Source organism: Parus major, chromosome 9 (assembly GCF_001522545.3).
Source record: "Parus major isolate Abel chromosome 9, Parus_major1.1, whole genome shotgun sequence".
Lineage (NCBI taxonomy): Eukaryota > Metazoa > Chordata > Aves > Passeriformes > Paridae > Parus > Parus major.
This window is the reverse complement of record NC_031778.1, coordinates 10862189-10888626: the sequence shown is the minus strand read 5'-3', so window position 1 is coordinate 10888626 and position 26438 is coordinate 10862189. Positions and strand designations below refer to the sequence as shown.

The 26438-nt window shown below is 39.1% G+C and overlaps 1 protein-coding gene across 3 annotated transcripts in view; it reads left to right on the top strand.

The window, feature by feature from the left end:
* The window catches only part of SLC9A9 (solute carrier family 9 member A9), a 175851-nt gene extending 156351 nt beyond the window's left edge, over positions 1–19500 (top strand). For all 3 annotated transcript variants that reach the window (XM_015637763.2, XM_033516636.1, XM_015637762.2), the window contains 2 exons: positions 15826–15931; positions 16432–19500. In XM_015637763.2, coding sequence (XP_015493249.1) covers positions 15826–15931; positions 16432–16638 — 313 coding nt within the window. In that variant the 3' untranslated portion in view covers positions 16639–19500. The remainder of the gene's footprint in view (positions 1–15825; positions 15932–16431) is intronic.
* Positions 19501–26438: the final 6938 nt, after the last annotated feature.

Here is a 26438-nt window from a genome sequence, read left to right as displayed (position 1 = left end):
ACTACCTGGGAGCTGGGACCTGCCAGTCTCAATTCCTCAAGGAAACTGGAGACTATTTTCTGTACATTGCTGAAGCGAGGAACAGAACTTGAAGTGGAGGTAGCTCAGCAGTTTATGGCCAAAGATTGAATGAGTTCTCTGTTTCCTCAGTGACAGACCTGAGATGCAGGCAAATAAAACAACCTGACACACAGAATCTCTAAACGATGATAGGTCTGTTCCAAGTTCCATTTCATTTTTACACAAGCACAGAAGCCTGATTTAACCATTCAGACAATGTTACTGCAGCCATAAAAGATAATCTGCTGTCATCTTTTCTTCCAGGATAACAAGTCTTCTGCTTGCCTCTCAATATGAGTTTCTTTGTCAAAACTGTGAGGTCAAAAGAGTGCTCTGCTATTAAACCTTTCTGCAGCTTAAATTCATTCCACTTCATGTGTCACAGGCTTCTTTCAGTTTGCTCACCTGAGAAGCTTCACAGGACAATGCCTCAGTGCCCCAGAGTGACAGGAGAGGAAACATGCACATTTCAGGCACTTCTCATGTGTCAGAGAGCTTTACTGTAAGTGACAATCAGCATGATACTGGAAAAAACAACTAGAAATAAGAAAATCAAGGAGGGAATGATACAGAGAGGGCATAGCATATTTTATAGTAACTGATATTCACAAACACAGCAAAGGACAGCCATGCAACACCACCAGATCCAAAGCCCTCGGTTGCCAAGACTTGGTCCTGAGGCACACCCCATGTACTCTCTCTTCTCTTTCTAAATGCCCTTTCTTAGATAGCCCAAGCTGGCTAAACAGGAAATTAATTTCTTATCTATCTTTAAATGCATACTATTCCCTTTTGTCTCCCTCAGATAATAATGTCCCATGAGGCAACATACCTTATGTGCCTTACTTAAAACTACATATATAGATTTGATTTGCTACTTCAACCTTGTCTAGGCAAACAGGTCTTATCAAAGACAGATACTGGTCTAATCTGACACAATTGGCTTTTGTTAAAAACACATTGCATTTTATCCAATTTTCCACGTAACTCCATGTCCTTGAACTACCCTTTTCCTTCAAGAGTGGTTCAAAGACTTTGTTTAGTACTGGGGTCAGACATACATTGCCATCCTCAATCCAAAATACTTACAAATCTGTCCTTGATTACTATCCTAAGTCAAACAAAGCTGTATTAAACGTGATGGTCAAATTTTTTTCAACTGAAAAATCAGCTTTCAACTGAATGAAAAAGCCCTTAGAAAAATTCTGACTTTTCACTGAACTGTCAGGCATCTAAACCCAGAATTATTTCCTACTGAGAAATCAAAGATATTTCTATTATACATGATAATCTAATGTCTTGCAGAAATTTAGTTCAAATGCCTCACTGATCAAACAGCTTTCCTGAGGGTAGATCAAGAACTACTATGAAAAAATCTGGAACAACACCCTCTATCAAGCACAGATACATAAAATAATAATTTAGGACAGGCCAGACTTCCTAAATTATTTGGCATATACACCTCCAGACTATAGACAAGAGAGCTCTTGTCTACTATCTAGATGTGTATAAACCAGAAATACCACAGAGAGCTGCTCCAATGGTGCTCTGGAAAACAATTAGCTACAGAGGGAAAAATACATGTTTTTTAAGTAAAGGTGTCTTATCTAGACCATGGCAATGCCAATGATCCAAATGAACGAGAGGAAATTGACCCTGTAGGGTATTTCTATGGGCTGAGGAAGAGAGGTACCTTATTTAAATCTTTCATGACATTGACACTCACAAATTATTATTCATCAGCTACTGCCACATTATTAAGGCTTGTGGCCAGAAGCTGATCAGACTCCTGGAGACCGTAGCAGTAACTCTGTGCTGGAGTTCTCTTAACTCCCCAGAAGAGGAGCATCTGCCCCTGGGAGAGAAACTGTCACAGGCAGAGGCACTGGGAACACCCTGCCCCAGCCCAGCTCCCTCCTTCACTGCTGCACTCCAAGGTCCAGACATCCACAGCTGGGCACACACAGGTTTGCTCCAGCTCCTTGGGGAGTGGCACCACTGGCCAGGCAGGAAGGAGGGAAAAGCAGTCCTTGTCCAGGAGAAGCAGAGACTATGCAAAACACCAGGATAGCAACTGGAGAGCACAGGAGTGAAGAAAGTCATAGCATGCAGAGGGGATGGGCCCAGCTATCCAGGGGCACACACAAAACTACTTACTATAGATACTGCCACTGCCTGGTAGTTTCACTGCTGTTCACCAGGAAAACATTTGTCATCATGATGTTCATGGAGATTGAGTCTACTTAACTGGGCTTTAAGTCACCTTCTGTGACAGTACTGAAGGTATCTATTGCTAGGGACACCCATTTTGTTCAACATCTGCAGTAAAATAAACATCTGAGCCCCTGAAAGCAGTTTATCACTAATCATGTTCTGGCTGAGATAGTGTTTTCCCTTTGCACCTTGCTAACAACAGTTCTGCAGAAATAGAGGAATATTTGAACTGGTGTCAATTTCCACAAGATCTTCAATGGAGTTCTGAGATTTTTTTCCAGAATAAGAGAATAGTCTATTACTGTAATTGTATTCTTATATGTCAGAGATAGGAGTTCAACAACAAGAACAAAAAAGCTAATTCAAATCTAAGTACATGGCACAAAGAATTTTTCTCAATATGCTAAATTAGTTAAGTGTTGCTTTGTTGACAAACTTCAAACTAATAATTATAACTGAGTAGAAGGCCAATACAGGATTGTAAAACTCTTTGAAGAACTACAGGTTCACACACAAAGACAATGCAGTACTTATTCCACTTCTGGAGAACAAAGAGGAGTTAAAATGATGTGCTCCTACAAAATTCTAGCAAGATAAATGAAATAGAGCTAAAAAACTAGATAGGGTTTAGCAAGAGTAGTCACACAGACATAACCCAGGACAACTAGGAACCTCCCAAAAAAGTGTCATTTGAAGACTGTGTATTTCTTCAGATAAAAATCAACTAACTTAGCAGAGGGAATGAACTTGAACAAGTACTTCTATGGCTTTCCTAGCAACAAATACTTTCTAAAGGTGTTAATTGAACTAATAAAGCCTGAATTTTAGGCTGTACACGGTTTTTACATTATCGAGTCTGAATTCCTGGCCATCAGAGACACTTAATTTTCATTGTGTATTGATTTCACAAATTTGTGCATGCATACCAGGTGTCAGGAAGGTATCCATTCCTGATCAGAAAATACCAGCAATGAACATATCATTACTTCCCTTAGGAATATTTACCACTGAGTAGCCACTTGCATCTTTTATCACAGATTTAGTTCATTGCCTGAATTAATTTATTTTTTTAAATATACATTCCAGTATCATGTTGCATGTTTTTCATGAAAAGGTACTTTAAAAGTTCATTAAGTCACTATTTTGCTTTTACATATATTTTTAGTATTTTTTGAGAAGAATGAGTGGGGTTTTTTTCAGGAATGCAATTACAAGAAACATTTGTATGAGAACAGCTTGCCAAGCAGTCGAGGTATGGTTACATTACTGTTCCGTCCTTATCAAGATTTTGTCTGCATCATCCACATGTTCTTCCACAAGCAACTTCGTAGGGGTGAAATAACTGAATATTAAATTTTCCATTGACCTCTCTCAAACCAGCATTGAAACATTCACCAATTCATGGCAGCTCTTCACTGGCAAATACCATTTAAAAACCCATCAACCAGTCAGTTCTTAACCAGTTCAATTCTGTCTTATTGATACTGTAGAGAGAGAATTTATCATCATGCTTTTCCAAATGCCTTAACAAAGCTCATTAAATGCAAGTCATTTTTATCAGACTTGAAATTTCATCTCAGGATAAAATCAGATTGGTCTGAAAAGATCTATTTTCTATAAAAACATTCTGAACAGCTTTATATGTAGGTAAAGTACATGTTATTGTTCCTGTGTTACAGTTCTCTTCTTCCTTAAAATCCACAGGAAAAAAATTCTACAAACAACCTAAAGGAGCAATGGTTATATTACAGAGGTTGGAGGTTTCTAGAACCAAACAAACACCAGAAAATTTACTTTTAGAACTTCTATTATGTAATTTTAAACTAGTTATAATGCACTAATAAAAAAGGCAACCCAGTATAGTTTTTGACAATTTACAATATTAAACCTATTTTATACTTGGTCCCCAGATTTCACTGTAAACTGTATTATATAAATAAATGTAGTCTACTCTAAAATTTCTTGAAAATGTAAATAATTTCTAGTGAAAGATAGCAGCAATTTCCAATTCTGACAAAACCAAAACTTTTATTTGAGCCTTTGCTCTTCCCCTTTTTGTTTTAAGGATCTGACTTGAACTTTCCAGGCAGCTCATTTCCTGGGACAACTTTGCATCTTCTAAGGATGTACCTTGATGCCAGCAATTTCTATACTGCAGAGTTACATAAAAATCATCAAGTACTCAAAAATATGACTGCTACTGCTAAGATACCCAGTGAGCTTAGCAATGTGTTTTAAGTTTCCGCACTCTCAACAGGTTTTTTTTGGCAGGCTGAAGTTTCTATTTTGGGGTGGAGAGGGTGGTGGTGTATTTGGAATTTTTTTGCCTTTTTTTTAAGGTGCCATCATGGATTTTGATTTTAAAAATTATTAGGAGTTATCATTCTCCTAATACAGAATAAGTGACCCCCGGGTTGGATTATTAATTAGCAAGACAAATCCAGATGTAGTGGGCCATACCAGAGCACTGGAAAGCCTTGCTAAGTCAGGTGTGTCTGGCAGTGCTGCCCCTCATTTTGGCAGGAGCTTGGAGGACTCCATGACCTCAGTCACTGGTGCATATCCCAGGGAATGCCTTGCCTGCGAGTCTTAATGGCAAAGCTCTGGACAAGCATTTATTACAGTTCCCCACAAACAACTCAGCCCTTAGACCACACATTTGAAGAACAAATCAAATATCAGTGTAAATTATATCCAGATTTTCACTTCCAATCACTTCACAGGACTTTTTCAGTTCACACACAGAGTCTCATCCACTGCTCTAACTCACAGAGAAAGCTGAAGGCTTGTCAGAGCTGGAGCTGCTCAAAGCTCTTTCACTTGGTCCCAACAAGACTTCAGTTCTTCCCTTGATCTTCTGTTCCCTGCCCTGGAATGCTCAGGTTGTTACTGAGTTAGTTCTGGCCACACCATTACAGAAGATCAATTATTTATAGGACCTGGCTACCCATGATTCTCTCTCAGGCTTAGAAGTCACAGGCAGGTCCCAGTCAGGTGTTTTGGGAAGCCAAAGCAAAGAAGGCAGCTAACATAAATCCTGAGCACTGGAGCCCCAGAGAAGAAGGGACCATGTTTCCCTTCCACAGCAGGCTGCAGTGATACAAATGTGCTGCACTGCTCAAAAAGGAGGTCCCCTCTACAAACAACAAAGTTTGTAGAGGGGACCCCCCGAGGTGTCAAGTGACACCCCAAGGTGCCCTCAAGTGATCAAATTCCATCTTGTGCTCTCTCATGGGAAAAACAGATAAATGGGTTTAGCTATCTAAATGTTGTGATCCAATCCAGCAGCAGCTACCAACCAACAATCTGACCATACAAAAAAAAAAAAAAAAAAAAAGGCTAGACTTTGGTATCCACTCTGCATTAGGAGTTAGCACAGGACTTGTCAAAGATGGGAAAGAAAAACAGCAATCTCAATAAATGTATCTTTTAACCAAACCATATTTATAGAATAGCTACACCTGCTTATGCACAATATTGCTGGCTTTTGTATTATGAGCAGCTCATGAGTGAAACCCCAGTGACCTCTCCCTCTGTAATAAAACACAGAATAAGAAAACCTCATGCTCATTTATGCTGTACTGTACTTTTCCCCACCTCTGTCTGCGTTTGTGTCAGAGGCAGCACTGGTGTGTGTGTGTGCAGTGTGCTGGCAGTGAACAGAAGGGAATGATGCCAACCACAGAAGTCACCTGTCACATTGGCAAAAATCTGTCTTGCTCCCACCCACATCCTGCTCCGTGTCTCTCCAGCTTTGTCCATCACATCTCACTGTCCCCACTCAGTTGGCCAGTGTTCACAGGCTCACAGGAAAGCCTCTCGTGCCTCTCAAGAAAGCCTCAGGCCCTCCCTGTCTTGCTCCAGAACTGGTGTAGGGACAGGAGAAGGGAGATGAGCCATCCTGAGTGAAGATCTAGTGTTTGCTTTTCCTGTTACTGATTTATATTTGATAAGCTGCTCTGCTGATCAAAAGGCAGCTTGATCTCTTAATATGTATCCTCTGTTCTGTTATTTTAATCTGCCACTGTTCATAAACAAAGTATTCTGGTTTACCTATTCAGAATTTTAAATTAATATTAGAATAAATACCTCATATGTCTTTCCATGTTCACTAACCTTTTTTCTTATATATGTGCCATAATTAATTAGCCTCAATTATTCTTTGTACTAGAATTTTCATACCTCTTAGGGAACATTATTTGTGAGGGCTTTCTAGTGGGTCTTTCTCTGTTTTAAAATATGCTTACAACAGCAAAGATCTGCCTTGCCAGAAGGCTGCTTTCTTTGGATCACAGCAGAACCTATTCCTGGGCAATGTGTCTTCACATCTTCAACACTGAGCCCTCCCCTTCTTAATGTGCTTTCTTCACAAACCTATTAGAGAGTGCCAACTTCATCCAGCTAGCTAATTGTGTATATAACATGGGTTACACACTGGAAAATGTTTCTGGAGAATATGAATGCAAACTTTGGACCATTCTGCTCACAGGAGTAGACATTTTCAGAGGATGTGTCAAACTAAATAGACTTTACAACAGATTTTGTATTAGCAACACTTTACAAAGGTTGTTCTGCTCTCAGCAGCTCAGCTCAGCACAGGAAGATGTAAGGACTGCTTATTTTAAGCCAGTCTCAGCACCTCTTCCTCATTACCAATCTGGCCAGAAGTAAAACATGCTACTGAGTAAAATACACTTCTGCAAAATGCTAAACCATGTCCTGATCTTGCCACACAGCTTTTGAATCTACTTCCATATCTGGAATCAGTGTGGTTTCTCACAATCACACAAAAAAGGAATGCCATGACTACCCTGTATGTTATGCAGGAGCTGTCAGCTCGCTCAAGGGTTTCACCCAGCATAGGTCATGTTGGTATCCTGCTTTTACATTCCATAGGGACACACACATGCCTGATTACAAGTTCTGTTTGTACATTCCTACTGGGCCAAGAGAGTAGCACTCCAGTCTATCCTTACTACTGTACCAAACAGCCCTCAAAAAGCTTTTTCAGGATTTTCCTTTTCCCTGGAGGTACTTTTTCCTTCTGACATGACACCAATCTCTTGTTTTATTCTTTATATCACAGTCTTCTGATAAAGGAAGAAAGATTCTATTGTCTTTATACAGATTTTCTTTTCAAAAATATATAGCAAATTATCACTTTTGTTCCTATTTTTTTTTAGAATCTTCACAAAAACAAGCAAGCATCAGAATAAAAGAGACATTGCTCCTCCAAGCCTTCTTCCACATTTGTTGCTCATCCTTCTACTAAATTCTGCAAGCAAAAAAGTTCTTTACAGGATTTTTCTCATAAGGGATCATATTTTCCTTTTTAGTTGTACCTTTAAACTGTGAGAGCATCCTTTGACTCGTGGCAATGCAGAAGCTGGAGATTTCCCAAAAACCCTCTCCACAGATCTGTGAACTATTTCAACTATTATTGTGCTGCTATATCTCATGTATTCGATTAAATATCTCATCCGACTTCCTGAAAAAATGCCAAATAATTATTTTTCTATTTGAACATGATTTTGGTGCATTGGCTTTAGCTCTCCATCTGCATCACCAGAGGCCTGTAGCAAGACTACTACTCCAGCTGTTACTCACAAAGCTCTAGCAGCCATTTTCCTGCCTTGCTTTCACTGCAGTATTTTAGTCTGAGCAGAATGATGCTCATTTGTTTGGAAACTCTTGCTCACATTATTCTCTTGTTACCCTCTACTTCCACCATCCTCCAAGTCCCAAGGTTCTTCTGTTACAGGGTAGGGACACTACAACCACTGCTGTCCTCAGGAGCTGTCTTGGTGCAGATTCATTTCACCTGACAATTTATTGATGAAAGGTTTCTGAAAGCTTTCACTTTATTTGAATCAGACCTTCTCCATTCTTCTCTGTGATATTGAAGTGATTCACTTGATCAAAAACAATTTGTACTTATGCTTCACTGCATTTAATTTTTAAGGTTTATTCTCCCTGCACTGCAAACCATTAGATTTGTGGTGCCACTGGTATTAAACTGTCATTAGCAAGGGGTGTAACTGCTGCCAGTCCTCATTCTTCACACATCTGCTTTCTGGAATACTTCTCTGCCAGATGGCGATGCCAAGGACAATCTCATGAAACAATCTTGCACACAGAGTGCAGAAACCCCTGCTAACTTGCCTGTGCTTCTAAATTAGTTCCCTCTGCCAGTGCCAGGGTTCAAGTGTTTTATACAAAAGCTGCACTTTAAGTGAAGAGCTTCAAAGTGATCTCACCTGAGGCAGCTAGCAACAGAGACTTTCTAACGTTTAAGGGTCTATGCACAGTCAGGTCACAACAGTGCTCATCCTTTCTAATGCAATAATTTGTCTTACTCATACCAATGGTATCTCCTGTTCTTAATCAAGCTAAATGTACCATATGCAGAAGTTCCTTTTCTGCAGGAAAAGAAACCCTATTGCCAAGCTACAGGCAGAGAAGTTTTGGAATGTCCTGAGAAATTTTTATGTCTTAAAACATGCCAGGAAATCCTTTTCAGTTTTCTGAGGTCAAATTTCTTTTTATGAATCCCATGTTCACTCAGGTTTCCACTAGCTTAACATTTTTTTCTGGGTTAACTTGCTTAACAAGTTTTTGCTAGGTTTGGTGCCATATTTATTACACAGAAATTCATATGCTTTTTATCTTTTTTTTTCTTCTAAATGTATTTAATGTAGTATTTTCTAATTATAAAAATGGATGCCTTTTATATGCTCCTAATTTCCTTGGTATGGAGCACTTTGTGTTGTGTTTGATTTCTTATATTTTGCCTTAGGAATTCTATATTCTCATATTCTGAAGTGAGAGTCATTACACCAAGTTTTAGACAATTATTAGGCATCTAAGTCTAATTTTTTAAACTGTTTTATAGTCAATAAAGGGAAAGAAACTCACCCTAATCTCAATTCATTCCATTTAGTTTTATTCTGTAATGCTAGAGTTAACAGTCTTGGATTTGGCCATTTCTCTTTGCTGATGAAAAGGTGAGACTGGCAGGTTAGATGTCTGCCTCATACCCTGCTGTAAGGTGTTTGAAAATAGGGGATACCACTGATGTCAACTTAAAATCATACACGTTTTTCAGAAAAGTCCCATGCACATCCTGAACACCAATGTGAGTAGTGCAACAGTCTTACCTACGCACTGTGTGTAGTGACCCTTATGCACCTCTGGCAATGCTGTTGAGTTGGTTGTTAGTTTTTTGGTATTTTTCATTTGTTTGGTGGTGGTAGTAGCTTTTTTTTTGAGGAGGGTTGGGAGGCTATCTTGAGGGACAGTTGCTGGTTTTTTGTCAGATGAAGAGTCATTTTCTTGTTACTATACAACTGATGGCAGGGAAGGTTTTTCTTCTACACTTTATCTGCCTCACATAGTCTGCATCTTCCAAGTCTCTTTCTAATGTTAACTTGTCTCTTCATATATTCTTTTTTAATCTTACAGGAGTATTCTTCCATACTTTGCATGCTCTATCCTTCTATTTTCAAGAGTAGCTGCATTACCACTCATCAATTATATAAGCAGGTTTCCATTTAGGTCTCTGATTTTTACTTACATGGAGGCGTTCTATTCAGGATATAATAGACTTCAAATAACTTGAGTAAGATGTCTCAATTTTCTGCTCTGCCTCAGGGAGCTATCAACTAAGACTCTGGTCTGCAAATACCCCAGACATTTTACTCAGCATATATAAGAGAACAAACCACTTCTCAGTCTGCAGCTTCATATATATAAAAATATGTGACTAAGATCAGTTCCACCAACTTCCTCCATTTTGCCCACATCTCTGCAATGCTTCCAGTTTGAAAGTTGAAAGCAGCAAATTTTTAGCCCTATTCTGCAAAAAAAAACAGAGTTAATTCTTAAGGTCTGACAATACATCTGGATCTGGAATTTAAGTCAGACAGACTTCCCTGTAAATACACACTGAACCAGACTTTACTAATACCGATTTTCATTACTCTCTCTTCTTTCAGACACAAGAAAGACAAAGACAGAAAGAATGAAACTTTTTTAAAAAGAGACCTGATGGTTTGACTTTGCACAGCTACAGTATTATTTCTTTTATCCTCAATTTTTTAGTATTTGAAGTTACAACAGTAGCAGGACTTTTAAATTTTTTTAAACTGCTCCTTGAAAAGACTAAAAAACTCACAAAAAACTAGAACAGAATTTGCTAGTAACAACTAGAAGTTAAAGTTAAAATATAATTTATACCAGATTTAGTGATTTCTCCTCAGCTTTCTCCACAGTGCAGATTAATTTATCTTTACATGTTAAATCACAGCAGATCTCACAGGCTTTTCAAACACCCATCTGTTATTCTAACAATTAAATATAATGTAACCATTGCCCAATTTTTCAGCCAGCCTATACTGGTAACTCCCCATCCTCTACAAATCCCATGGTACATGAGAGCATGTACAGCATCCTCTCTTGCAAAAGCCAGGAGGAGAGCTCCCTCTAAAACACTTCTCTTCCTTTGGGGCATTTTAATGTGCTGTACATGCCCTCCATGGCAATGTCTCTGTGCCTCCCTGATCAGCACACAAGCTGTGCTCTACAGCACCCAAATCATCTCAGTCAGCTGTTAGCAGGAGTCAGCCACGTGCACAACCCAGCCAGAGAGAAGTTTCTTGGTTTGCCTGCTCCCACCCAAACACCACCAAAATGGAACTGTTTGCTCTTTAGGCTAACACCTAACTTATACCAAATCATCCTTTAAAAAAATAACACACACAAACTGAACTCCAACAAAGAGCAAAATGTGAGTTGCTCTTATTACAGAAAACAGATTGAAAAACTAGAAGTGACATCTTTACTTTCATACCTTTCTTAATTATATTCCTTCATAAACACAACCAAAAGTAATATTAAAAACTCATAAGTAATCTACAAATTGAGACTCTAAAATATTTACAAAAGGACACTAAAACAAAAGGCTGCAAAGCTTAAGAAATCTTAAAAACATTGCACAAAGGATGGATCTGGGGAGTGGTGACATTGACTTCTAGTGATTGATGCCTGCAGCAGAAATATAGCACCTAGCAGTAGGATATCAAACAATATATGTAACAAATGTGCACTTATAGCAATCTGATATAAGAAAACATCCTCTGAAAAATTGTTCTATGTAATTTTGATTATCACAAGATTCCTCTACTTCTGGGCTTTTTAATACTAAATATAGTGTGAGCATATTTTCCTCTGAGGAGTATGGGATTGCCTTCAATTACAGAGCCCCATTATGCGATGAGGCAAAAGGCAAACCACCTTTGGGGCCAAATGCAGGGCTTTACAGGGCTTCCACGTGTATTTCCAGCCCGGACCACATCTTCTGCTTTGTTGAGGGGATGGCTGGGGTGCTTGGGTTTGAGATTTTCTGTTGTGGTGGTAGGTTTAGGGAGGGTTCTCCCCAGCCCCAGCAAGTTATTTCTTTCTTACTATGATATTTTTCATAGCAGAGCCACAGTTGGACTAGGATTCTTCTCCTCCAACAAAAGAGAAGTGAACTCTGAAGTTCAAGTCAGCCACAACATTTCTGCAGAGTATCTTTCCCTATTTGAACATGCTGATGCTATTTTATCAAAAAGATAGTGCTGTTTGCCAATATCTTCAAAATTTGACAGAGCATGTCAAATTAAACAGTGTGTGGTCACAGAAATTTTTAGGTTCTGATTTTTCATCCCAATATTAAGTCAAAACTTTTTTTTTACATCTTCAATTTTTCTGTACGATGGAAAACCTAAACATTCGGCAACATGGTTAATGGCAGTAACCATTAAGATTTACCTGAGACTTCTCACTTAATAATATTCTTTCAGGTTACTTGTATCTTTGTGAAGCAGGAGGTATACAGGAGGAAGATTTCCATAATAGATGTTTTTTTCAGACAAGGTTAGAAAAAATGTATCACAATTCCATGGTTTGGTTCCTAATCAAGCCTCGTGAGATTATTTTTAAATACATTGCTCTTCAAGCAAAGAGTACATCAGATCAGTCAAACTCAGAATAGACAGAAGCTGAACCAGGAGCAAGGAAACAGATAGTGAGCCTGGTGTCAGTGAGACAGAAAGGGAGAACTGTGCCTGGCAAGACTGAAACTGTGTGGGCAAAGGGATGGCCAAACAGCAATGAGGCAAACCAGGGTAAACATTTCTGGGTATGTTGCAGTGATTTTTACACGGACCCTGTCATGCAAACAAAGCCAGTTCATTACACTAATCACCAATATTTATAGTTTTCTAACATCCGCACAAAAGTTTCCACTCGGATCCCTTTGCCTCTGTTCCCTTTGCACTACAGCCTTTTCACTTATCAAGTCCCCATTACATCTTCTCTTGTCAGAGCTGTCAGAGTGACCAGAAATGATGCCTTCACTTTTGTTCTTGCCTTGAGTTTATCTGTCTGTACATCTTCCACTGTACCAGGCCAGAAGGTCTGCAGCACTACCCAGCTCAGCTCCTGTAGCTGTCTGATCTTCCACAGTGTGTGAACTGAGAGGGGAAGCCAGGATATCAATGGGAAAATGAGTATTTGATTATAAAAGCAGGCCATGGTAGCACTCCTGCATTATATATGGATTAAAATTCTATCCATCTGCCTATACTAGCAACTTTAATCCAGTTTCACAACTCAGAAGTTGCCACCTTTCCAATATTAATAACATTCTTTACCACAGGATGTTGCATGGCACAGATGTGCAGGTGGGCTGTCCTGCCCAGGGAGGGCTGAAGTGCAAAGCAGTTCTGCCCTGCTATCTTCTCCCCATCCCTGAGTTGGGCAGGCATCAATTTGGTCCAACTGTAATTTCCCAGTTACGCCAAAAGGTTTCCAATTAGTTTCTTCCAATTTTTAAAGCAGCCTTAGTGCAACATCTACCTTTTTCTATTAAACTATTTAAATTACATCTCCCTGGAGATGCAACCAGAGCAGTTGGAGTGTGATAAGGCTTCTTGCCAGCCTTAAAATGCTGTAGGACCCACATCTGATATGCTTTTTAAACTCCAACACTGCACATGGATTTTTCTTCCTCTTCTATGCTGCTCTAAATGATGTGATTATGTCTGTAATACTATAAAGCAACTGTGTCAACAATAAAGAGGAAACATTTATGGCATAGGTTATTAAGACAATGAAAAATAGGCCAGTGCCATTTAAGTTCCTTGAGTGGGCTGAATGATAACTAGTTAAATAAGGAACAAAGATAAATAATTTATTACAGAATCAACACAACAAGCACAAGAAAATTGCATTCACTTTAGAATGCATCTCCAGAGGCTTCAAAGCAGAAGCACAGACAACACACAATGAATGCGTCAGAGCAAATGCAAAATGAAGGGGATTTAGAGAACCTGTTGCAAAATGGAGTAATCACTCAACTTCAGAACATCCACATACATAACTGCCAGCCAGTTAAACACACCAGACAAAAGTTTATGCTAAAAGCAGTAGTGGCTCAAGGGACTGAAGATTACTGTGGTGTTTGAGTAGATTGGCTGCTTCAGCACACAGCCCCTACTACTCTGTGTGGTCAAGGTTCTGTGCAAACCTGGGCTAAAACAGGACTCATTTTTACAGAGTGGGACAAAAGCCCATTAGGAAATGATAAGGCTGCTTACAAGTAAGGCCTAGCTCAGACATCACTGGATTAAGAAAGGTAGAGTAATACTCATCTTCAATTACTTATTCTGGAAGAGAATGAAAGAACAGAGCAGACAGAACTCAGTATAATCAAATGCAACTTCCCTTACAAGCCTGGATTTTTCACGCTCAGTCTGACAACTCAGTTCAAACAATTCAAGTTGTTTGTAATAACAAAGCAAATATTTCCAAAGATTAAAAACCTAGAATTAGTCTTGTATTTCCATTTTTGGCCTTTTAATTAGGTTTTTCTGAAGTGTTGAAAACAGAGCAACTCTAATTAATGGCTTTCATACTTTGCTTTTTAATAATAGCTCTTAACAGCCTGGCAGTTTGGAGGTTTCAGACAAAATTGGTAATGGATCAGAAAAGATGGTTTGGCTTGATTTTACTCAAACAGAAAGGAGACAAATCTGAACTTTCCATACACAATTAGATCTCGTCAGAGTCTCACCTTGATCATGGTTCTGATAAGAATTTATATTAAGATCTCACTATCTTTTCTGAAGTAGACTCAATTTTTCACACAAACTCAGTATATGACTTTGGATGAAGAAATCACCCAATCTTCTGACAGATGCAGCTTAATTTTTAAAAATAAATACAAAATGTGCACATACAAACACCACTATAGAACAATTTCCATGTCTGTAACATATAGGACATAGCAAGTTATTTAGTCTTTCAATTTTTAACTGAGATCAGAATCATATTTTACATTTTTTTAGGATAAAGAATTTGCACTTTGTGTGTAAAGCAGTGATACCATAAACAGCCAACAATGAAATAAATGGGGCAATAGTGTGGATAGGCCCAAGACTCAGGGTTCTTTGGTCAGTATTTCCACAATATTGCTGCAGAACCTGAATCACTACTGTTATATTTGTTCCTTTCTTGTTTAAGGAGGCAGGGAGAAATACTGGGGAAGATGGCACAACCAAGAAAGCAAGAGAAAGGAGCAGGGGAGAGAAAGCGGGACAACAAATCAATAAAGTAAATTTTGCCTAGCAGTAAAAATAGCTGACAGATCTGCTTCCCAAAGAATACTGAAAATTACTTTGGTAGTAAAAGTGGCAGAGAAGATAAGTCAGCTTGAAGGAGTCACGGGAGAGCTGTTATTGACAGATACGCAGATGATGTAATTGCTCAAGATGAGCAGGTTTTTCCTTTTATCTCAATAAAACACTTCTGGATGAAAAGACTGGAAAGACAGGTGTGAGACAATAGCATAAAGCCTGTTCCTAACTTACAACATTTTATATAAAGAGTTGATGTATGAAGTGGAAAAGAAATGCATTGAATGCTGAAGAAAAGTATCACAGAGAACAACTTACATACACTTCCAGTGATAAAAGAATTTAATGTTTGATAAAATATGCTTTGTCTGTTGAAGAAATGCATTGATTTTCTAAAAGACTAAATATATGTGTTTAAGAAAATGTTCACTACTATTCCTATAAATTAGCTGATAGAATGGCATTTTAAATTGTCCTGTTTACATCTTGCTATGTCTTGCTCCAAGTGTGATTTCTTATGCAATCTGATCAGGAGACAATCTGATATACATTTCCTGTATTTCAGCTCCCTTTAGATCCCTATGTTATTCCCTTCAGCCATTCTGGCACCCTTTCAAGACAGGTTTTGAAGCATCAAATGGTTTGGGGGGTGTTTTTAGGTTGTTTTTTTTCCTGTTACTGAAAAACATTAGACAAGACTGATGACAGGTGAATGTATGCAGTAATGAGGGGGTGGGGGGTAAAGAGATAGTATTTTCTATATTCCATTTAATTAGATTATTTTCTTATGCTTTAAAATTAAATTCTTAATGTAATAGAGCAGCATGTTTCCACCAGTATCTCTACTGCAAAGATCCTTTAACAAACCCCACAGATACCTAAAGCCTCTCTTAACCCACACTGGGCCACCTCTGACATCAACGTTGCCTGAATGGTGCAACCCAGTTGCCAGGCTTCTGACCAGCCCCAGTGCATATGGGGTAAGTACTCAGCTTGGTTAATTGTGTTCAAGGTGTCAGCCAAAACCTCTCACTTAACACTGAACACTTCAGTACAGTCCCTTTTCTAAAACTTTCTACTTTTAATGCTAAGAATTATATCATTTCTTCACTTGTGAAGAAGACAACAAGGTTCATTTTCCTGAATAGCCACCAAGTACTATGAGCTTCATATGTAAGTGATATATTCTAAATAATTCATCCAGATGCTGAAAGTATTGGCTACCCATCAGCAATATTTAAGCACTGAAATTATCTAAAATATCTAAAGGGTAGGTTATGTTTCTCAACACTGCTTGAGAGAAAAACATGGTAAGCAACTACTGGCTTTAATCAACAAGATGGTAAATGAACACCCAAGAAAATAAGCAAGTGATGAAATACAAGTGAAATTGCCTTAGAGTTGTTTCGCATTTGAGCTTTAACAAAAGTCTCCCTCAAGAGTCTCACTTCCACAGATCTTTTTCTTTGTTTGAATGCAGGATCCACTGAAGGATGGTGACACAGTTTATATCATCAATAATGATGAGCTGACCGAAAACTATGAATCATCTGCTCACATACCAGTGCCAGCACAGGACAGCACTGGCTCCATTCACGTTACAGGCAAGGAAGACATTCAGGAAGGAGATCTGGGATTAGGAGGATACAAACTCCAGCTTCAACCCCAGAAGAATTCATTGGCATGAGCAGTGTAATGTTAATCACAAGAAAGACAACTAAAACAAAGAAACAAGATTCTGTTATGTGAACAAGAGGTCAGAAAAAAAACGTACTAAGCCCAAAAATCAAAGAAAATTTAGATTTCAGCAACTAAATGCCTGCTTCTCCCAGGAAAGGAGTTCCCTATCATATCCATATATCTACAACCATATGCAGGTTTTATGACTGTAGGAGATTTTAGTATAAAGACATAGGGGAGTACCAGCCCACTGTCTGTAAATCCATTACAGTAATGTTTTGTCTCAGCACTTGACTGTCCTGTGCCCCTCACATGTACACAGGCCTTTGAATATCACTTAGTTTTCAGTAAGCTGAAGTTGAAAGAAATAGCTTCCTAACATTCATGGTCACATGATGACAGCTCTATTCTACAGCTGGTCCTGACAAGATCCACACATAACTGCTCAGTAGATATTACACTTATAAGGAAGAAGCAGAAGATTCCTTGTCCAAGAACTATGTGATCTGAAAATGCTTAAAACATGCTTTGCGGTGCCTCAGTCTTGATAGATAAAGCTCCTTCATGCTCACAATATAGACTTTCCCTGCCATCCAGCCAATTATTTGCTTTCTAAATGTACCTTATAGCATGGTCCACAGAGGGTTTCACTAGGCTGCCACAAACTGAACACAGATAGTAGGAGACATGGAGGTGGTATGAAATCAGCAACGAACACCTTTCCTGGCAGCACTGAATGAGCACAACCACTACTTAAAATCAGCAGTTATTCCACAAGGCATTTGTCTTTACAGCTTGCTAACATGCAAAGCTTAAATGGGGGGCAAGGTTTTCTTGTTTTGAAAGATCATTCTAAACATATACCTTGACTTAAGAACTCAAATGTTTCTCTTTTTTTACTCTTTAAGAAGAGCTGCTTCTCATCAAATATTTCTGCAATACAGTTATATCTTCTGACTGCCTGTTCCAAGGATAAAGTTGTCTGTCTACCCATGCTGGGCACTCCATGTTACACTAGAAATGAGGACTGTGGTGTTTAGAGAGAGGTATCAAAGTGTTCATTGTTCTTCACAAACACAGTCAATGGATAACCAACCACTCAGCCATACATAAAGCTGGCTGCCATGCACTATCAAGCATTAGTACAGACCAGCTTTGGCACACAGCAGCTAAGCAGTGCCAAACCAGGGATAGAGCCAGGCTTCTGTTGTTAGAGCATGTGCCTTTACTCACAGAAGAAGTTTCAACTAGCCATGCATGATGATGTTCCTACTAAGTCAAAACATAGAGAGTTTCTAAGGAAGATCATTCTTAGTATATAAAGACAATGGGCAAGAAGAAATTTGTGATCTGGAAGAATAATAATCAAACTGTCTCTATTAATAGTCCTAAAGATGAATAGGTCTTAATTTCACCACAAGTAAAATCTAAAATATAAATATAATCAAGTTTTAGTCATTCTTTTCCAGTGTAATTAATTTCTGGTTATATGTAACTCCAGAACAGAAATTTTAACCATAAATTTGAACTCAGTGGAGTTGTATGTGCTGTTTCAAAAGATCAGAAGCTTAAACTGACATTTTATTTTGTCCTAAACCCTAATCAAGGATCTTCAATCCCCATGTGGTTTAAAAGAAATAACATTCAGGTATGATAAGTTCTTAGAAGAACTACTGAATATCCAGCTCTGTATTTTGCTTTGTTTAGCTGCATGGGTTGGGAAAAGATGTGCAGCAGCTTGCAAGAAGGGATGGAGAATAGGTAAGGAGGGAAGGTTTCGTGGCCAAGTACTGGGATACAGCAGAGAACAGAGAAAGGAGAAGCAGGCAGACAAAGAGAAGCAGCAGAGTGAAGAAGTGGTAATACACCAAGAAGCTCTTGGGGTAGGTGCTAACACCATCCTGACTTCAGAAGCCAGCTTCTGGTTTGTCTTTGGAAGTATTGAGGGCTTCTCACCAGGCTTACTAAATTTCTCAGGAAGCATGGATTCCAGTCCTTAGATTACAATGGAAATCAATGAAGTGCTGTAGTATAATGAAGATGCAAAGCTGTTTTTCACAACTGCAACATGAACTGGTAATGACAATAGTCACTCTTCAATAGTTTTGTTCTTAGATTCTGCTCTGATATGTATCCTGCAGCATACTGTACAGGGGAATTCCTGATTTATTTATTGTGCCTATGTCCAGGTTTCTTACCTGGACATTTATCATTTGTACAATGATAAATGGAGAGTTCTGAAATTCTCAATTTATAAAAAAAGTCTGCAACAAATACTTTTCGCACTGTTCTACTCCTATGCCTTAAAGGGTACTTACTTGGTAAAGAAAGTCATCCCTTATGACAGACAAATCATACTTCACATCTTCACAGGTCAGATTTTTATGCTAGGACTACCAGAGAAGATGAATCTGTGGTCCCAGCAGGAAGAGTATTTATCATCTGGGATCATGCTCAGCAACCAAAGTATCATTGGCTTTTAGGAAAATTAGCAATATGAGCTGCAAGCAAACCTGAAGCTTCTGCTAAATGGCAGTAAGAGTCTCAATTGTCCATTACACTCACCATTTCCTTATTTTATAATACTCTTCATGACACACAGCTCAAGAGAGTTACAGCAACGTTAGAACAAATTACATATTTGTATTCAAGAAAAAATTACTGACAACTAGTAATTCTGCATGACTGTTTAAAAAGAGTAATGAATGTTAAGAGAGGCCTTTAATGTTAATTTACAGTTTATACACTGGAGATTTAAACTACTCAATATCACACAGTGTTTGACTGAATGTGCAAGTCACTCATGATAAATGTGAAGCTATTCCTTCTATCTGACTTAATCCAATAAAACACTGCTTGGAAAATGAAATGCAATATATATTGTCAAAAATGTAGTGACTACATATTCAGAATGAAGGTGAAAACGTGAGGTAAGGTGGAAATCTGGAATACTGCTAAACCTTTCAGGTTTCAAAATTAATACCTGACATTTTATACAGAAATATGAAGAACATTTTGCTAAATTTGAAAGCAGTGAAACAAATCTATACAGCAGAGCCAGTCCAAAAAGACACTCTACTGAAAATATCAGATTGCTATGATAACTTTCACAGAGACATGCATTATTTGGTAACTACATTGAAAACAGGGACCATTGGAAGTAAACACTTATGTTGCTGTGTTAAAAGCTTAAACTTTTCAATAGTAAGGACATTAGGGCTATCTCCAAACTGATGAACCCTGTGTATAACTTCAGCCAGGAAACTAATTGCCTTGAAGCCCTGAGAGCATTTCACACCCTTTTCACCTAGCAATTTATTCAAGTGCCTTGCTGAGCTGGTCTCTTTTCTTTCTTCCTCTGTATTTTGCTATCAGCCATCAAGAAATGTGAGCCCTGTAACACCCTGAGTGCTGTGTACACTTAGGTACAACATAAATGCAGCAATATTCAGATCTGTACTTTAGATGTACATGAGCATTACACGTGTGCTTTTGAAATTTTGTTTTCACAGAGATTGAGAATTCTTAGGATACAAATATTAACTATAAACTTCAGAGAACCAAGAGACAACATCCTGAAAGCCACTGCAGAGATTGGAAAATACTACTTCCAACTCAGTCTTTTGTGATTCTATACTTCTAAAGACAAAATTGTTTTTCCCCTACTTCCTTCCAGCAAAGTGGGAAATAGCCTTTATTGACATCTTAAAGCAAACCTGTTTTGAGCATTTTAAATAAGTTAATACAAGGAAGCTTATCTCTGTCAATATAATCCCAACATACATGAGTTCTGCTTAGTGAACTGTAAAGGACTTGTCAAAATTTTACTTTCAAAATGGTTTTCAGAACTTGAAAATTCTCCAGTTGACCCAAATTTTCTAAGCAAATATAAATTTATCCCACAGCCTTGGTCCCAATGCCTGAGTTTTCAGATCACAAAACCCCATTGTTCCTGGGGCTCATTATTTAGCTTTTATGGTAGATATTACTGGTCAGGACAGTTAGACAAAACATGTTTCCCTGAATATTGGTTTACTGAGATTTTAGGGGTTTTGTTCTTGGTAACCTATACATTTTTTACATCATGAACACATAGTAGAGTGCGAGTTTCTGAACAGTACAAAAGAAAACTTTGCCAATATAGTAATTAGCTCTCTCTCTTTTCATGACTTTCAAGTGATTAAAAGAATAAGCCTAGTGCAGTGATGGGCATCTGCCAGGTGAATATCCCCTTCAACAGTCTTGTAGTGCAAACCACATTTCCAGTCTTAAAACCACCTGCTGAACACCGTGGCACATGTTTAAATATGCAGAATAATTCTTCAAACACCAAAACAATTCCAGCCAGCCCCATGGTACCAATCTATGGCCCAGGTTTGTCTTTCCTCTGTGAAAAAAGGGACTTTCCTGCAGTTACCCCAAGGTGTGTCCGGTGTCCATCTGCAGCTTTGGCTCAGTTCCGAACAGCTCCTTGGCACCACCAGCATGGGCCCACTACAGCTGCATGGAATTCCATGTGTCCATGGAATTCCACAGGAAAAACCCACAGGCTTTGTGTTTCCAATTAGGAAACTGCAATTCCAATCCTTCCAACTTTCCCACTGTAAACAACCACACTGGCTTCCTCCCACACCAGCCCACCCTGGCTCTGGGCAGGCTTCCCTCCACACTCCAGGGGAGGCAGTGAGGGCTGCGCAAGCTCTGCTGCACAACGTGCAACGGGAATCATTCTGCTTACAAGTAAACCCTTTTTTCCCCACCAGCATCAGAGCAGAAGCTACATTTTCCCCAGCTGATTCAATGTTACTGGTCAACATTATTACCCTACAAAAATCATATCTGGGGTCTGGAAGAACAAATATTTTTTCAGGCCTCAGAGGCTCCCAAATCTGAGCACGTCAAATTAACATCATGCTTCTGAGGACCTAGCAGAGCTTGAAATTCTGGTGCAGGAAGCAGTAAAGAATATCCAGGAGTGTTTTCCAGCTACTGTTCTACATCATTGTTTACCACAAAGCTGTCTGCTTCTGATGTGCTACAGCAGAAGCAGATGGACATAAAAATACAGGTACTTTATTGAATAAGGGCTTGAGACTAGATGAGCCTTACACCCAACAAGATAAACAGTGCAAGAAATAATCTTATGCCATGATATTAGACACCATACAAGTCTAGGACAAGTTATATAGAAGTGAATTGAAACATTATAATATCCCATATAAGCATAATGAGATTTCTTATTCCAGAGGTAAATAACTTTAGAATGCATGCCTGACTGGAAATGAAAATATAAAAGAGAAAACCACACGAATGAATGATGAAAGAAGGAAAGGGGGAGCAAGGGTGGAAAGAATCAGTGCCAAGGAGATTCAAATTGGAAAAGATCAGAAAGATATTCATAGCAACTGCAGGCTAAAACCCAAATTAAGAAATGTGAGAAACTAAGGATTATTTCAAACTACACTCCTGAAAACTTTACTGAGCCATAGATAGCCCTGACACCAATGTATTGTAAACCTTAGGTGCTCCATAGACAAAGTCAGAAACAGCTGAAAATTGACCAAATTTAAAGAAAATTAAGGAAAGGGACCAAAGCTGAAAGGCTAATCCTCCAACACCACTGTTAGAAAGCAATAAAAGCAACACAAGCCTTATATTCACAGAAGGGTGGAAAAATGACTGAAGATGTAAGTTCTTCAGTCCTCTTATTTCATCTTTCACTCCTTCACCAGTTATTCATTTTCTTCACCCAGTTGTCTCTTAGACCTTCTCTGGTTTAGCTTTAAGATGAAAACTTTACTTTTCCCATCCCTTGAGCTAACAAAATTATGAAGTCCTATTCTCCCTCTGTACGGTAGCCACACCCAGCACTAATAATAAACAAGATTGCATGAACTACATAACTTCTACCCCAAGTGGTGATTGTGCTCAAAATCAGGGGGTCAAACACATTGCAACATCCTTTAGGCATTTCTTGATCGTTACAGTGCTAGGAGCAAGAGCTTGTGTATATTTTATTACAGGAATCAAGAGGAGGAAACACCCTTAAGAAGAGCTGCAGAACCATTCTCAGTGTGGCTGGCATGAGGTTTCAGTGCCAGCCAGTAATATCATATGAGCACCCTGAATGCATGGTTTTCTCACAGTGAGGATGGGCCTTCAAAACCTTGGGCACACAGGATTGCACCGCTCTAGAGAGGGGCTGGCACACAGGCAAGCACACCAACACACACCCTAAATCCAAACCCTCTCTTTTCACCCTTTGTACATATTCCCTCAGCCTGGGGCAGCTCCAGGAGGGTCAGGTCCCTCACCCAACCCATGGGAGAGGGAGCAACTCTGCAGCAAACCAAGCAGATGTTTCCAGCTGGCAGAGCAGGGAATGTGCTGCCTCTCTCTTGCTCTTTCATGGTCCAGACACGTTTTCCTGCTGGTACTCAGAGAGTACTGCTGCCACTGCTGATTAGAGAAATGACTGGAGCACCTTTTCTGATGAAAGCTAATGTGAAGTGGACACTTGAGACAAGTACTCCAGTTTCTGCTGAATGAACCATCAGGCCCATGCAAAAAAAGTAAGAAAACGCTGCTCTATTTCTTAACTGTTTTGCTTACTGGAAGAATTTGTCTACAATCACCAAGTTCCTGATATTTGCTGGCCTAAATACCAGTAATGGAGATCTGTTAGGAACCCTCAAACTCCCTGTATTTGGTTCAGAACAAACATCCTCCCCCTCTGCATGAGCTCTCCCATATGCCATCATCTGACAGGGCTTCACACTGACCTGGTTTGCAGGAAAACTGCAATGGTCTATCCCTGAACTGAAATTTTCAAGCACTGGAAGAGAATTCCAGTAAAAAGTCAGGTACATGGATGCAGATTCCCTGATTTTTAGTGTAGTTCAAGCACTCTGGGAAGGTAACTGTAAAACCACAGTTGCCAAAAATTAACTTTCAGCTGAAAACACCATACACACCTAAGAAGCACTATTGGCACATGTTTGTAACCAAAGGCAGGTATTCCAGCTGAACTCCACCAGGAATAGAACTCATGGCTATTTTACAGAAACCTCCATCTTCTGTACATACAACTATAGAAGTAATTTGTAATATTCCTCTCTGCTCATGCAACACCCTCAATGGACAAGTAGTGACACACTCAGTGTATATTGTAAATATACAGTCAAAAACCAAGTTTGAGTACATTTGCATGAAATAATAATAAAAAATTTACAACTTCAGTTTATCTCCCAATTTAATTAGGTCTGAGGAAATCTGGTTTATTCCACAGACATTTGAAACTATTTAAAGTCTAGTTAACAAGGTTTATTAGAGAAAAACAAAGATACATTGCTACCCATAAAAATAGCCAGAGCTCATAATTTACTCAGTGTGGCTCCTCAAAAGATTTAGAAGTTTGTATTATGAATATTATCTGAACCACCTCAGACTTCCACTAGGTGCTTTTGTTATTAAAAATGCACAATACAGCATGCAATGAAAGTAAGGAAAACAACTACAGAAAAAAACTCCGCCTTTAGGACTTTCCAGATTATTTCTAGACCAGTCAGTATCTTCTGATTACTTAGAAAGTTATTTCAGTATCCCTGAATCTGCCTACCTAACCACTGTGCTGAGTGACCTGAGCCAGCAAACAGTCCACGAAATCACACTTCTCCAGCCTTGAGGACTGGGACAGAGAAGATACAGATGCTGTTTACAGAGTACAGTCTCTCCTTTGCCACTTCCCCTTCACGCCTTACAGAAACCTGATCAAGGAAAGGTTAGAGCAGTATATAATAACCCCCCATCCATCTTCCCTAATAAATTCATTTTTTACAAGTCCAAGGCTGTCCAAAGATTTGCTTCATGTTAAAGTGAGACACAATTTTTGACAGAGGGTCTAAACTTAAGCTCCTAAAATTCATGGGTTTCTTATTAAATAATCTAATTTTTGCAAGTGATGAACACTCAAGAACTCACACTGAAACCTATTACAGCCCTAAAGTCATACTGAAATTAGCCCATAGAAGTGCCAAATCACATGCTGCTCCCAGCAGAGTCTCCATGACAAAAATACAGCATAAAATACACCTTATTTTGATTGGCACAAGAAGCTCTCTACTCCAGGAATGAAACTGATTTTATCACGGGTGACTCAGCTTCAATGTAAGGAATAAATTAGCAACAGAAATAGGACTGACCCCCTTCAGGCCACTGGTGCTGGATTTGGTTTGGGGTTTTATTATTTCCTTTTTCATTTCTGAAGGCTACCTGGGGTGGACACCAGGCGAATCCTGAGGAGTGATGACCTCATCTTTTGTTCAGCCTCCCAGCCAAGGTAGTGTGGAGCAGTCTGCTGAATTCTCCGTGATTTGTGTGAAAGCCCAGTGTGTTGCAGCTTATTTTCCCTTGGCTGATCCAGCGTATGCCTTCTGTATGATCTGGCCTCATGCTCAGAACAGCCTTAGCTAATGGGGATTTCTTCTAAAACTTCTGTACAAAAAGGTATCACTTCAACACACAATAGTGCAAGGCTAGAGAAGAAGTTGTTAGCATTAACACGCTCCTGCATTCTTTGTGGTTTTAACATCCAGGATTTAGGCGTGTAGAGAGCCCTGGTTGGGACGCAGTTTATTTAGAAGAGCTTTCACCATCTGTTCTTCCAAATCCTGCAAACACAAAGAAAATACACTTCACAAGCAGCTACAAATACAGATGAGCTCTGCAGTTTATACTGGAATGTACTGCATACAGGGAAAATAATTCATAATATCCCCGAGTTTTCTCCTTCAGGCATAAATTGAAGATTGAAGCTCTAATGCTTTCACTTTTTGCCATTGTGAAAGAATTCTCTGGTTAACATGAATTCACCATCATACATCTTCATACTATGAAGCAGAGATAAACTTTGAAATTAAAATAACTTAAAAGATTTTCTAATTAAACTGGTCAGCTTCACTAATACATCACCTGTCATCACAGTTCTTACTGAGATTTTTTTTATTACCTAGAAATTAAAATCTCTGAATAATTAACAAGTCAAATTACAGCTACAACATTTTTTAAACACCTTCAAAGTACAGTCCAATGAAGAAAATCTATTAATATCGACTTTCTTTAAAGTACAGCTTCCAGCCCTTATCCCTGACTTTTCAACCCATTTCTACCTATTTGACAAATGATGCCTCAGCAAACTCTGCCCCAGTTTTCCAGACAGTATAGATATCAATTGCCTAACTGCTGGGGCTAAGGCATTGGAGCTTCCCTAAGCAGACTTCTGTGAAGGATCCCTCAAAGGATGACCTGCTCTGCAAGCTCCCAAGGAAGCAGGAGCCTGCCCATACCTGCATGGACAGCAGCCATTCCAGACAGACAAGAAATACACCCTTCCCACTCTCCTGCAAGGACTCCGATTTCCACACTTAAGTCTCAGATAAACTGGTTCGACAAGAAGCCACCACCCCTGAAGGCTGGAGAAACAAATCCCTCATTCCCAGCACTTATCCTCAGTGTCTGCTGTCACATGGTTATGCTGATGCTTCCCTGAAGATGGCAAACTGTCCTCCTTCACAAGCCTGCTTCTCCTGCCTGTGGTCTTTAGAAGGGCCAGATCTGCCCCAAGAGCTATGAGAAATGCAGTGTGTGCGGGAAGGGGAGGCTCAGCAAGTAACACACCTTTGAAGGCAGCCATAAACCCTGAGAACCAGCCATGTCCTTTATGGTCCCCCCCTCTGCAGACAGAATATTCTTTCTTGTCTCAACAGTGAGGACCACTGGCAAAGCCAGTGAAAGAGTTGACAGGGCAAA